Source organism: Paralichthys olivaceus, chromosome 23 (genome assembly GCF_024713975.1).
Source record: "Paralichthys olivaceus isolate ysfri-2021 chromosome 23, ASM2471397v2, whole genome shotgun sequence".
NCBI classification, from domain to species: Eukaryota; Metazoa; Chordata; class Actinopteri; order Pleuronectiformes; family Paralichthyidae; genus Paralichthys; species Paralichthys olivaceus.
Genome location: NC_091115.1, coordinates 10,074,792 through 10,088,099, shown reverse-complemented (window position 1 = coordinate 10,088,099; position 13,308 = coordinate 10,074,792). Strand labels below are relative to the sequence as shown.

Here is a 13,308-nt window from a genome sequence, read left to right as displayed (position 1 = left end):
TTGTTCAATATCTTTATATTACCAGAAAATATATTTTTCTTATCGGACCCAAAAATGCACAAAAACATAAAATCTGTCTTTTCACAATAAAAACCACAAACAGGCTCAATAAAACATTGAGCCATCCTATCTTGGAATTGTGCATTGATCTTGGACACATAATTGGTCCCTTCGTGTAAATTGGCCCCCCCAAAGAAAAATCCTAATCCCAGATACCCTTTGGGCTTGATTACTTCAGAACTGCAGATTAACATGAAAGTGCAGAGCTTGAATAATGTTTCAAACTTGGTTTACTTCTTATTTGATTGTTCAAATTTGCATGTGGTTGGAGAAAGACTTCATCTGACAATGTTCTCCAGGGAGTGTGTCTGTGGCGTGTTTGTTGTGGAAACTCACCCTCATCTTGCTCAAGTTCCTGTAGTCGTAGTCAGACTCGTACTGGTCGGCCAGCTCTCTGCACAGGATGATGCCATTCTCCCAACACTAAACACACAAACACACAATTACAGTGATTACAACAAAAGGAAAATAAATCACAGTGTTCTCTCTCTGGTGCGGTTATACTGCTTCACCTCCACTGGATGGCACTGGTGAGTCAACAACGTAAGGAGTCAGATTTAGCCTCCTCATGCAGGTACACGCAGCTCTCAGCCATCTTGCTAATTAAATGGAATGCTTTCCTTCCCTGCTGCCTGCTAATCCCTGTTCGGCAGCATCGGCAGATGGTAGAGCTCATGAACGTGAAGGAAAATTGGACGATGAGTAACGAGAGGAGCGTTTTTAATGATTCCGTAGAGCTGTGTTATTTCAGCAGGGATGCTGATTTTTCTTTCCTTTTCCAGTGTGTGTGTGTGTGTGTGTGTGTGTGTGTGTGTGTGTGTGTGTGTGTGTGTGTGTGTGTGTGTGTGTGTGTGTGTGTGTGTACTTTGTTTCATGATGTCACTTTTCCCTGAGAGTGTGGTACAATGACACAGATACTGAAAACACTGCTGCAGGTACTGAATCTAATAAGCTCTGTTTAAGTCCACTCTTTCATTGCACCACCAAAGCATGACACGCTTCCCCTGTCAGGCTCGCCATCATCATCACCATCTCCCGTCTTCCAGGGGTGGTGCAGGTAGGATATTGTGGGGATGATACGGATGCTGCTTTAATTAGCCGGCTGCCGGCGATTCATCTGATCAAACCGAGAAGAGGAGCTGACGCCTCGAGCCGCTGTCACAGTTCACGAGAGGTGGAAATTAAATGTCTGACCGCAAGTGACAATTTTTTTATTACCGCTCTGCGATTTAATTTCATGTGAGTGACATCACGTCTCCAATAAACTCGTAATCTGTCATATTCTGTCCTGCTGCAGCTGCATTTAACGTAACAGATGTGTTCATGCTTATTATTCATATTTACAGCTGACATGCATTATTATAAACGAACCATGTCTAATAGTGCTGTGCTTATTTTTCAATGCAGAGAAGTAGATGTATATTCTGATATTTTTGCATATTATTAAGTGTAACTAGAATGGCACTTGTTAGAGTATCAAGGCCGATCACGTTTGAATTCACTTGATCCAGATTTTATTTTGGATCTGCACCAAATGTCACTCAGGTCTGACTGTTTTCATCAAGATCTGTGAATTACTCTCTGAGAAATCAATGGCAATGTTGAAATGTTGAAAAACGCCTCTCCCAGTGTCTAAGAGAAAGAAAGAAAATCCTGTATTCTCCCACTGATCTGATCTGCCACAAAATGTAATGGGTTCTTCCCTGACCCATACCACATCCTTCCACCGAGTTCCATGGTAACCCATCCAGTAGGTTTTTTTTGCGTAATCCTGCTGACGAACAGGAAAACAAACAGAAGCAAAGATTCTTGCTCCAAAGTGATGTGGTACATTCCCTGGCATTGAGCTGTGTTACAAAACCGCTTGTCAAGTCCAGCTTCTTTTGTGTTGCTAGAATTATTGAACCGAAAATGGGTCTCCATGCAGCAGCAGCCTGTTTACAAGACAGGTCAGCAAATGCAAATGAAGAGCAGGGAAGAGAGGTGGAATAAAAAATGTGTGTGTGTGTGTGTGTGTGTGTGTGTGTGTGTTTGTGTGTGTGTTGCTGCCGCTCACCTTCCCCCTGTCGAAGTTCTGGACGATGGTGAGATGCAGATACTCTTTTCTTTGCCACTCGCTCTGCATTGGGTAGTTGAGGAACTCTCTGAGCGGCCGGTCAGACCACTCCAGCAACTCGTCGTACAGCAACAGAGTGTATGAAGCCTCTGTGACACACAAAATCAAACAGTCAGGAGAGAATGGCATCTAAAGGTAAAACATTAAGGATTTAGTGTCTCAGAAACATCTTTGAAACTATAACTCAGACTCGGATCAGAACAGATGTACTGTGTGTTCACATGTTTTTCTGTACCTGTGTAGTTTTGTGCTTTCAAGTGCAGGTCGTACAGTTTGTGAATGTAGCGGATGTACATCTCCTCTTTGTTCAGCTCCGTTTTGTAGAAGTTCTGAAAGCAGCGGTGGGCGGTTGGACGATGATTGAGCATAAGAAAGAGCAGAAAAAATATAAATTATAGAGTTTATTCATGCAAATGAGGACAATTTTCTCAAAGTGTGGCAGATTGTTCTGTGGTCGAGGCGAAACGATATTTTAGCTGGTGATGAGCAGCGACATCTGATCCATCTCCCACACACACACACACACACACACACACGACTGTGGTTACATCAGAAAAACCTAGTAGGCAAAATACTTTTTTGTTATGTACGCGAAGAAGGATTTGAAAGAATAAATGTATATTCTAATCACAGATATAAATCATGGCTGCTATAAAACACACAACTACAAAAAACTGCAATAAAAACCAAAAAAAATAGTTTGGGCCAGAAATAAATTGAATTTGCTCAAATCCTAATCAATTCATTTTGTTACTCCAGTGATATTTCCTCGTCTCCAACGCAGAAATGAAGGTTGCTTTTATAATGTTACATCTGGAGAAAATTCCCAACATCAAACAGAAAGAGACTTTTTAAGAAAGTCTGGCATCCTATAATTTGCCTGATTGAAAAATCTGAGTGATCAGCCTCTCAGTCTTTGTGTCATTGGCCAATAGCTTGTAACTAAGTGTTGAAATATGTATAACATCACAACCAATGTGTTTATGGTTTTCTTTTTCTTTTTGTTTTTTTCTCTACTTATTTCTTTATTTGCCACTGTTTTGTCTTGTGTATTTGTTGCTGTGTGTTATTTCTTTATCCTTTTTTCCGCCTCAGTGTCATATCTTCAGTGAAATCAAAGCCAAAAATTTGAATACGTATTCAAAAGGTGAAAGAATGTTTGACTGTTCATTTTAAGATTCATTACATCAGTGATTCTTTTGAAGACCCAGTTTTGGAAAAGCCTTTTAAAAGAGAAAACAGGCAGAACACAGACACAGAGAGTGACTGCTACTCACCAGTAAACTGACAGTACATCCGATCTTTTTACCATCCACCTCTCCCAGCTTCATACAATCCCTACAAAAGAGGAGAAGCCATTAGACATGTCGAAGATATGATTGAGAAGGACAAAGTGAAAATGTATTGTGTGTACATCCACCTGTAGTCCAGCAATCTCTCCATTAAGCGAGTGACGGTAGCGATCAGAGAGATGCCGCTCTCCCTCCACGTCTCTCTCTCAATCTTCTTCAGCAGGCTGGAGGACAAATGAAGACAGACAGAGCGAGACAGAGAGATGTGAGGACCAAAGGAGACGAGATGTAGATGAGGGCAGATGAGGAGGGACGGGCGATTGGGGGAGGAAAAGAAAAGGAGGTGAAGCAAAGAAAAGAAATCCCAGTCACACCAGTGGCACCTATGCTTGCTGGCCTGAAAACAAAACAAAATACCCCCCATAGAGGCAAACAAATTCCCAATAGATGATTTTATTGTTAAATGTTTAAATGTTGCAGTTGATTTGTTTTCCCCCTGTTGCCCCCTCACACAGACGACACTGAGAGAACAAAGAGGAGAGCGTCTTACCTAGGGTACGGACCAAACAGAGGAATTCTACTCCAGGCGGGAAGCATAGGCGGAATAAATTAATATTAATACTATTAATGTCAGCACACACAGTCACACAGGTTACTTCAGGCATTAGTGGAGTTAGTGAGAGGAAAATAAATGAACTAATAAATTCATTAAGCAAGGAAACATAAAATTAAGGCTCATAAAAATCTGACTTGTAATCTGCATTTAGATTCAATTATAAATCAGCACAAATGACTTCTTATGCATAATTAAAATATACAACACAGTATAGATGTATACATATGTGATTTATGTACTTATATAACACTATTCTCTGTATTAATTCACATATAAAAATGGTGGCCAAGACAATGATTGACTATGAAAGACCAAGGGACAATTACAGTAGATGTGTATATTGGTGAATACTTGGATTCACATGTTTGTGATACTAAGAGAGACAAACAGTATGTGTGTGAATCAGAAATATGGCTTTGTTCTGTGAAATAATATTTTTAGGTGTTAAGGTGTAAGTTAAAATAAAGGAGTGTGTAGTGAAGAGAGACATAAAGATATGAAGAGGCAATGAACCACGAAAAAAACAGGATACACACACACACACACACACACACACACACAAACACACGCTAAAAACAAATAGCGGCGTAAGCACATACACAAAGCATGCAAGAGCACAAACCTGGAAACACAAGGACAGAGTGGACAAGGACTGACTGTGGAGGAGGTGGCCGTGATGATGAAGGTGACTCAAGATGAATATTGATCACTTACCTCTTAATATTAATATTTGAACAATCACCTCCAAATCCACACTTTAAAATAACAAGCTACCCAAAGATGAAGGTCTTTGTACACCAAGGGCATCACCCAATTTAAACTGTCACGCATTGAAACCGTGCACACAATGTTCTGTTTTATAATATTTGTTTGGAAAATTTGATAAAGATTGGATAAACTACCAGCACTGAAAACCTAAAAAACTAATTTCTGTGATCCTGAACGGCTCAAACATCTCTCTCTGGAAGAACCGTGCACAGACTTTTATTCTTTACGAACAAACTTTCTTTAAAAATGTTTTTTAAATCAAATGAAATTCGTTCAATTTCAAAAAACACTTTCCTTATATCAGCAGGTTCTGTAATGAACACTTTAACAGTGAACTGTTATATTCAGGTGGAGCAGGGCTTATCTGAGGAGTAATGCCATCTGTCATCTGTCATCTTAAAAGCTTGTTTTCCAAAGCAGAATACTGAGACGCATCCGCTCACCGATAAAACGTCCGTTTAACGAGGAAAACGACCTGCGAGGTGTCGCCCACGGCATTTACCTGATGAGTCCTGTGTGGGTCGTACCGCTGCGATCTTGAGACTCCATAAACGGCTATTTTGACTGTCATTGGGAGCGTAATGGTTTGTCCTGAGCTATCCTCTGTCCAAGCCAATTTGTCACCGCTGTTGCGATTTTACTGTCGAGCTCTGCCACTTAACCACAAATGCTTTCCTTTAAAAAAACTGGGTAAATATGCACCCCCGCATCAGCGTCTATTCCCGTTGCTTTGTGTAACTCACATGCTGTTGAAGAGCTCCCTGTACGTCTCGTCTCCTTTGCCCTCGGACATCAGGCTGTCCAGTTTGTCGATCAGCTTGGCCTCCACCTGTGAGGAGGAGGAGAGCGATTAAATCTCAAAGGAAGCTGCCGGATCAAACGATAGCAGTTAAACGACTGGGAGGGAAAGCAGAGTCAGTTGTTCAGAGATTTAAATCTTCAGTCGTTTGATGCAAGAACTCATTGAAAGAAAGTTGATTAATGAGAGATGAACTTTTCCTGCTGCGTACCTGTTTGAAATTGCCACTGCGTCTCTGCTCCCAGTCCATCATGTCGTGGAAGATGGGGATCATGACGTTCCTCAGATCGGGCTGCGGCACCAGCGTCACCTCCAGGAACGGACCAATCATCGCCGGGATGAAGTTCAACTTGTGTTCACCTGGAGGAGAGAGGCGACACGGAGCTCAGAGACTGAGAGCAGGTTTAAGAGCATCAACCAAATTATATCAATATAACTTCTAATTAATTTCTGTCATATTGAAACCAAATGTTACAAACACTCAAATTAAGTGGCTTCATGATGTTAACCTGCCTGTAATTATTATAAAGACAATGTTATAAATCCATCAGTGATGCGGAACAGAACCCACACAAAGCACAGTGAGGCATCCAGCTTGTTGCCATGGTGACAAATAATTTTTAGCATAAAGTTAAAAAAAGCACAAGAGTTCAAAGAAACACGAGAGTTAATTTTCCTTTCCTAGGGAAACATCTTGAGTCTGTTAGAGATACAGGACATGATGGAATAAGACGGTTAGCTTTAAATCACTTCATGGTATTTCTTCACTATGATCTTTTATGGATTTTAGGGGTAAATTAAAGATTTGGTCGCCCTGAACTACAGAGCAGAGATGTTGACCCCATGTGAGGAGTCCTTTAGGCCGTTCCAAAGTTGAGGCTTCAATCTAAAGGTGGCCGTCTTTGGAACGACCTGCCTGAGGAGATGAGGCTTACAGATTCCGTGACTTCTTTTAAAACCTATTTTTATAGACTTGCCTTTACGTGATGTCATCTTTTTTACGTTTCATTGATTTTATTCTTTTTATTTCTATTAAATTGATCTTTTCTTTTTCTTGTTCCTATTCTTTTATTTGCAGTTACTGTTTAAATGTGATGCTTTTCTCAAATAATAATAAAAACAACAATATAGTCCATGTTAAGCATGTGTGATGGGCTCATCTATGTTTTATCATCTTACCTAAATTCTGCCACATGCTGAAGATCTCACAGCCCATCATCACCCTCATGTCTCCGTACCTGCATGAGAGAATGTCATGGTTAGAAATCTGTGCTCACTGCAGACAAGAAGAGCATGTTAACTACTTGTTATGCTGTGTGTGTGTGTGTGTGTGTGTGTGTGTGTGTGTGTGTGTGTGTGTGTGTGTGTGTGTGTGTGTGTGTGTGTGTGTGTGTGTGTGTGGGGTCTGGCAGAGAGCAGGACAGTATTGCTTGTTGACACAGGGCTCATTATACAGACCTACTTAACATACCAGCAAAGAATATTGTGTGTACAGGAGATGCATACATTTGCAAACAACTTACTTTTCTAGTATCTTCTTCCTCTTGGAGGGAGAGAAGGACTCCAGTTGAAGACAGGGTTGGTTGATGAATATTACAGACAGATAGAAATACGAGTCCCACACCTGAAAGGGGCAAAAATCAATAAATCATCTTGTCAATTGTCAATTTCCGACAAATTAAATGTTAACGAATTCAGGTAGAAAAAAAATATCAGTTTTATCAGTTTATATTATTATGCTTTAATTTTGTGTCCATGTTGAAACTACAAATTGGACATGTGAATCTATAGCATTTGTGTTTTTTTTGCTATTTCTTCTTTTCTTTCGTTCTTATGTCACTTCTGGCTCTGCCTATTTTTGTTTTCTGGTTTCCAGCTTGTTTGATCGTCTGCCCTCAGTTCTTGACTCATGGTTTGTATCTGTGTTATGTCTGCATCTCCGTGCAGGCTTTTGCTTTGGAAAAGAGTTACGTACAAAAATAAATGAAAATGTGCATCGGCCTGCGTGTGTGCAGTTGCAGTGATGTCTGATGCTCTGAAAGTTTTGAAGCGCGGCGGCAGCGCTCAGATCTCCAGACACACGACACATCTCTCCACCAACCTTGTAGTCAAACTTGTCATTGAGGAAGTTTTTCCTCAGAGCGTCGGAGAGGTACAGGACCGTTGTGATGATGACACTGAAAGAAGAAGAGAGCAGGAGGTGAGGAGGATCACCTTGGAGGAAAATGCATCACCATGAACAGTTTACATGTTTATCAAGTAGCACTTTTTAAGAGTAATGGTGCCACCGGCAGTCCATCATGATGAAGGTCAAATAGAAAAACCCACAAAGATAAAAACAGCAGAGCGTCTCTTTCTTTTGCAACAAGCTCATGACGTTAACTTTCATTTTTCTGCATTTAAAGAAAATTTGTTTGACTAAGGACACATAATGTTATAATATTTGTATCCATAGACTCTTTTAAACTGAAAATAAAAAAGAGCATTTTCATGAACCTGTATGTGTTTCATTGTGGTGCAACATGTTATATACACCTTGCAGCAGTCTAGACATCTCGACTTAGTGAGAAGTCTAGTCCAATCTAAAATGCAAACCATATAATTCCTTTTTATTTTATTTGTTTACTGTTTTGTATCTTCTCTCTTCTGTGTGTAAGTGTGTGTGTGTGTGTGTGTGTGATCTTACTTGTTGGTGACCAACCGCATGACAGTCCAGTCTTTGGAGAACATTTCTGGTCGGATTAGGATCCTGAAGACTGTGAAGATCTGAAGGAGGAAGTCCTGGAACAAACACACAAACACAGTGTTGATGGAAAATCATTGTCTCTCTCCATGGTGCTGAAATATTCCAACTCTGAGCACGTCGCTGCCCCGTTCACTCTTCTGTTTCTTAAAAAAACTGAAGTGCTGAGGTGCACACCTGTAGTTACATAAAGAATAACATTATGAAATATGTGTTAAAATTCTTAATAATTATGACTGTAAAAGTCCCATTAAATGAGAATCTCCTTTAACGACCTTGGCGTGTTGACAGTTCTTTATGAAGCGACTTCATCACTTCCACAGAACTGATGATGTTGATGTAATGGGGAGTGATGAGCCTGCAGCCTGGAATTGTCTCTATGACTAGAATGTGGCTCTGGGTGCAATTTTCTGTCAGAGCACAAGAGAAAACTGACCGAACCACACCAGAATCTGCCAGGTGTTTGTGTCAAACCACGACTGAGCCCAATGTTTCCCCTGGTAACAGGCATGTGCAGTGTAAAGAAACAGAAAGCCCAGCCAACGTCACCAGACATCATCCAAGCCCCAATACGATATATATATATATATATATATATAGAGAGAGAGAGAGAGAGAGAGAAAAAGAGAGGTGGGGGTCTTACCCTCAGGTCGTCTTTGCTGCTGAACGCCTGCAGCAGCTGCTGGTAATGTCTGTCACTCATCTGTCGCAGCAGAGCCAGCAAACAAGCCACGAACTCTCCCTGGTAGGAAAACACACGAATGCATTTTTATTTTTTTACCCTCATTATGATACATTCACAATCAGCTTCACAGGGGCCATGTTTTAACAGACATTGACACAATGATGATTTTCAATTGTCCATGTTTGGAGTTCAAAACATTCACATAGAAAGGAGTCAAATAGTTATAAAATGTAATTAGGTTATGATATGAGGCTTCCACTGCAGGGACCAGAATGATCACATCTGACTTTGTTTCCTACATGTAGACAAGAAATTACAATAGGTTTAGAAGAGACATCTGTTGCTGCAAATGTGTATCTATTAATACAGGTAAAAGAAAATAAAGCTTTTGTTTCTATTGAATCTGTTGTATGTGTTTTAATAACTTTTATTAGCCTCTACTGGCAACACTTCAGAATTGCAGTAAGATTAGTTCCATTACAACGCTCCTCAGGTCTCCATCATCACACAGATAATGATGATGGTGATCTCATCATTATCCACTTTACCATTCCCCCTCAGTGCTGTATTACAAATCTTAATTATTGCTATTACTGTTAATAATGTTAGTGGAATCATAGTCGCCACAGCAGCAGCTCAATTTAAAAATCTATAATTACTTTTGCACATTTTGGTAAGTCCCAACACAATTTACAAGCGGCAGTACACACACACACACACACACACACACACACACACACACACACACACACACACACACACACACACACACACACACGGTACAACACACATACAGTGACATCCTGGCACTGAAGTCTCATGGCGGGCCCAGCAGACGGCGGCCGGTTGCTAATTTCCAGGATGGTCCTGAGGAGAACTCCCAGCAGGCTCTCAACAATCAGCTCCACCTCCTCAGACACCACCGGCTCCTACACAATGAACAAAACACACACAAGCTAATGAGAGTATTCACAAAAACACAAAGGAAGAAAAATGAAGTCAATTTCTTTCCTGAAATACATGAATGTTCCCTGAAAGCCATCGCTACCAATTTGCATTCACAAACGTGATCAGCAGCCGATGTCATTCTGCCTCTGGGCCAAACTCTGCACCTCTTCGCCCTGTTATCGCACTTTCATTGCACTTTTAATAAAACAGTAATTATGAGGACTAAAAACAAGTTTGAAGGCCGAGAGCAACATTTTGAAACTGCAAGTTCACATCGAAGGAGGCGAAGAAAAGAAGGTGGAATACCAAGGAGAAAGAGACGGTGAGAGATTAAAAGCAACTGAAAGAGAGCAGAGGATAAAATGGTGTGTGTGTTTGTGTGTGTATGTGTGTAAGCCTCTCCCTCTAGTCTCTCCTGCTACCAAGACAGGCAGGTCTTGGACAGAGCGATAATGAGAAGGAGCTTGAGACTGGCACATTGGCTGCCACTGCTGTCACTTCCCTTTAGATGTGGTGCCACTCTGTGTGTGTGTGTGTGTGTGTGTGTGTGTGTGTGTGTGTGTGTCACTGGACGCCTTTACCAATAGCTGCCCCTCTGGCAGCGTACAGTGTAAGTCAGGCCAAACCAGCCTGGACACACACACAAACACACACATAAATCACACAAACATACAGTACACACAGCTCAAAGTGGCTGCCACTTCAACAATACCCGTTGCTAAATTGATGGGTCTCATTACTGCAGCACGAGGCCGCCAATGTCCCTGTTACTGAGACTAATTGACCGTATACACACAACAAAACAATATGTTGTCGCAAAGTATTGGCAAGGAAATTGCCATAAGACTAATTCCTCGAGCTTTGACTTCCTTTACAGCGATTTTCCAGTTGTTATGTTGGCAAATCGGACGTGTTGCCTTCTAGAATACCAGAGAGAAGTCGTAGCTGCTGCTCAGGATACTGTCACGTGGTTGTGTCATTTCTAGATATCAACAACATTCCCTTACACACTGCGGTTGCAGAGATATACACAATTAATTTTAGGCATGACATTTCCGAGGAGGGGTCTGGGAAAAGGGCCTCATCAGCGAGAGGTTAAAAGACGACACTGATTACTCTGTTGGCCTGATTTCCTCGGGCAGATAAATACTCACCGCGGTACCATTCTCCTCCTTCTTGATGAGCGACAGCATGCTGGTGAGGATGCGGGCGCACATGACCAGGTCTCTCTGCTCCTGCATGTGAGCCTGCAGGACACGGAGCACCACCGGCAGCAGGATGCACCGCGATTCTGCAACACACACACACGCAAACACAGTGAGCTCCCAGACATCAAACACAGACAACATGTGCATTCATTTCTTAAACACAATTAAATGTATCTTAATGTAATTCTCTATGTGACATCAATGTGTTTTGCATGAGGGATTTTTATCATGTTCTAATTAGCCTTTGGGAGCAGACTGGAAGTGAAACACTGACACAGTAATTTGTTTCAATGCACCATCTTTAATAAGAGCAATTTAATGACATGAGTAAATTGCACTGTAGGGCAATAATTAGCCAAGGTGTGTTCTTGAATCAGTGCACGTGTCCTGTAACAGTGTAATATGAACTAAAAGCCTGTGTGTTTAAGCTGCACGAGAAAACAAAATGCGACTGATCAGATCGTCAGATTTGTTGTGGATGAATATTCAGTTTCTCTGTTTCTCTGTGCTGTTTATTTGTTCTTTATGTTCATAATCTCTACACAAACACTTTTTGTATTAGTGTTATTTGCTCACATCAGTGTGTTTGCCAGGCTTAATTATGCGGGTGTTTCAAAGTGTACATGAACTGTTTGGTTACCTGGGTTAATATAAAGCTGGCTCTCCACGGTTTTGGCAATGCACTGCAGTTTGACGGCCTCCAGGGGGCAGTCAGCGTGGACGGTGGTGGGCAGGCTGCCCAGCATCTCCCTGACGAACCCGGCCACCTCCCGCACGGTGAAGATCTTCAGCAGTTCGCCGTAGACGGCTGGAAATGTCCGCAGGAACACAGCCTGGACAGAAACAGGCGAGGTTGAATAAAATTGAAAAAGCCACCACTGACAAAATATCATATATTTCTTAAAGACTGAAATTAATTAATTTGTTGATGCTTGACAGGCAAAATCCCTCAAGCAAAGCATTTCAATATACGAATACAGTGCTTAGTCAGTCATTTCAAAACATGTTCCACATCACATACTAGATATTAGAAGGGAATCACATTATCATGCTGATGGTTCTGGGCAAAAATAGAAATAACTTCTTCTGTTAAATGACAGAGGTGCTTATCACACAGGATCCTGTTGATTTCATTATCAATATGCAAACATAATTTATTCAGAGAGCTGTTTCATTAATATTTCTTTATTATTGTGTTGTTTTAAATCACTGGCCTGGACTGGATTTGTGAGTCAGGGATTATGTGGATTAATTTGAAGGACTTTCCAGAGGGACAGTCACTGTCTCAGTCAGACATTTTGTTTCACTGTGAACTTTTGACAAAAGTTTAGTTAAAACAGTTTGAACAAGGAATTTTACTGTACAACTACTTTTTAAAAGGTTCCTCATTGGAATCTGCTGATTTGGAATGTTTCCTAACTGTCAGACAGACACTGGCTCAAGAGAAAATTTATATTTTTGTTTTGCATTAATCAAAATAGATTAAATAAATCTTAGTCGGTAATTTTCAAAATTCAAACTTTAATTGTAAAGGTAAAGTTTCGGGTTCACAGGTTACCTGGTCCAGGTAAAATAAAACAAATTCTGAGAGCATCAACTGGTTTATGGAAACTTTTCGTGTTTATCAAGTTTGGATGTTTGTGCTTTTGTGTATTTTTCTAATGAAAAACATGGTCACAGGTCAAAACAGAGAAAATCCTGTGTTAATTGTTCACAGGGACAAAGTCCAATTCCATCTGTGCAGAAATCCTCTATTGACTCTTAATTTACATATTGCACAATATTCATTCATCACCATTCTGATAGGACATCACTCTGTTCAGTGTTCAACACATCAGATGCTGAGTCAACCTGTGATGTAAAGTCTGACATTATAGGTTCCAGATTTTGTGCACCTTGCTTCCTGGTTTGTGTGTCCCCACATGTCACAGATCAACAGGGATTAGCATTAGCCTGACCTCTTTCCTCAGGCTGCTATTGTTGTGTTGAGAATACGGATTAGTCCAAATCAGAAGTCAGCGGAGGGATGATTTTCAGTTTACACAGAGAGAGCAAGACTAGAATCTAATGTTA

The 13,308-nt window shown here is 40.8% G+C and overlaps 1 protein-coding gene across 6 annotated transcripts in view; it reads right to left on the bottom strand.

Moving 5' to 3' along the window:
• Positions 1-13,308, bottom strand: part of dock4b (dedicator of cytokinesis 4b) — a 107,172-nt gene that overhangs the window by 24,623 nt on the left and 69,241 nt on the right. For 4 of the 6 annotated variants that reach the window (XM_069519653.1, XM_069519654.1, XM_069519658.1 and 1 more), the window contains 16 exons: positions 11,876-12,068; positions 11,182-11,318; positions 9,874-10,008; positions 9,038-9,136; positions 8,338-8,432; positions 7,753-7,828; positions 7,175-7,275; positions 6,831-6,889; positions 5,863-6,011; positions 5,596-5,681; positions 4,019-4,045; positions 3,597-3,692; positions 3,454-3,514; positions 2,412-2,505; positions 2,117-2,265; positions 397-483 (listed from right to left, as the gene is read on the bottom strand). In XM_069519653.1, the coding sequence (XP_069375754.1) occupies positions 397-483; positions 2,117-2,265; positions 2,412-2,505; positions 3,454-3,514; positions 3,597-3,692; positions 4,019-4,045; positions 5,596-5,681; positions 5,863-6,011; positions 6,831-6,889; positions 7,175-7,275; positions 7,753-7,828; positions 8,338-8,432; positions 9,038-9,136; positions 9,874-10,008; positions 11,182-11,318; positions 11,876-12,068 (1,644 nt within the window). The remainder of the gene's footprint in view (positions 1-396; positions 484-2,116; positions 2,266-2,411; positions 2,506-3,453; positions 3,515-3,596; positions 3,693-4,018; positions 4,046-5,595; positions 5,682-5,862; positions 6,012-6,830; positions 6,890-7,174; positions 7,276-7,752; positions 7,829-8,337; positions 8,433-9,037; positions 9,137-9,873; positions 10,009-11,181; positions 11,319-11,875; positions 12,069-13,308) is intronic. The other 2 variants (XM_069519655.1, XM_069519656.1) reach the window with 1 other exon arrangement.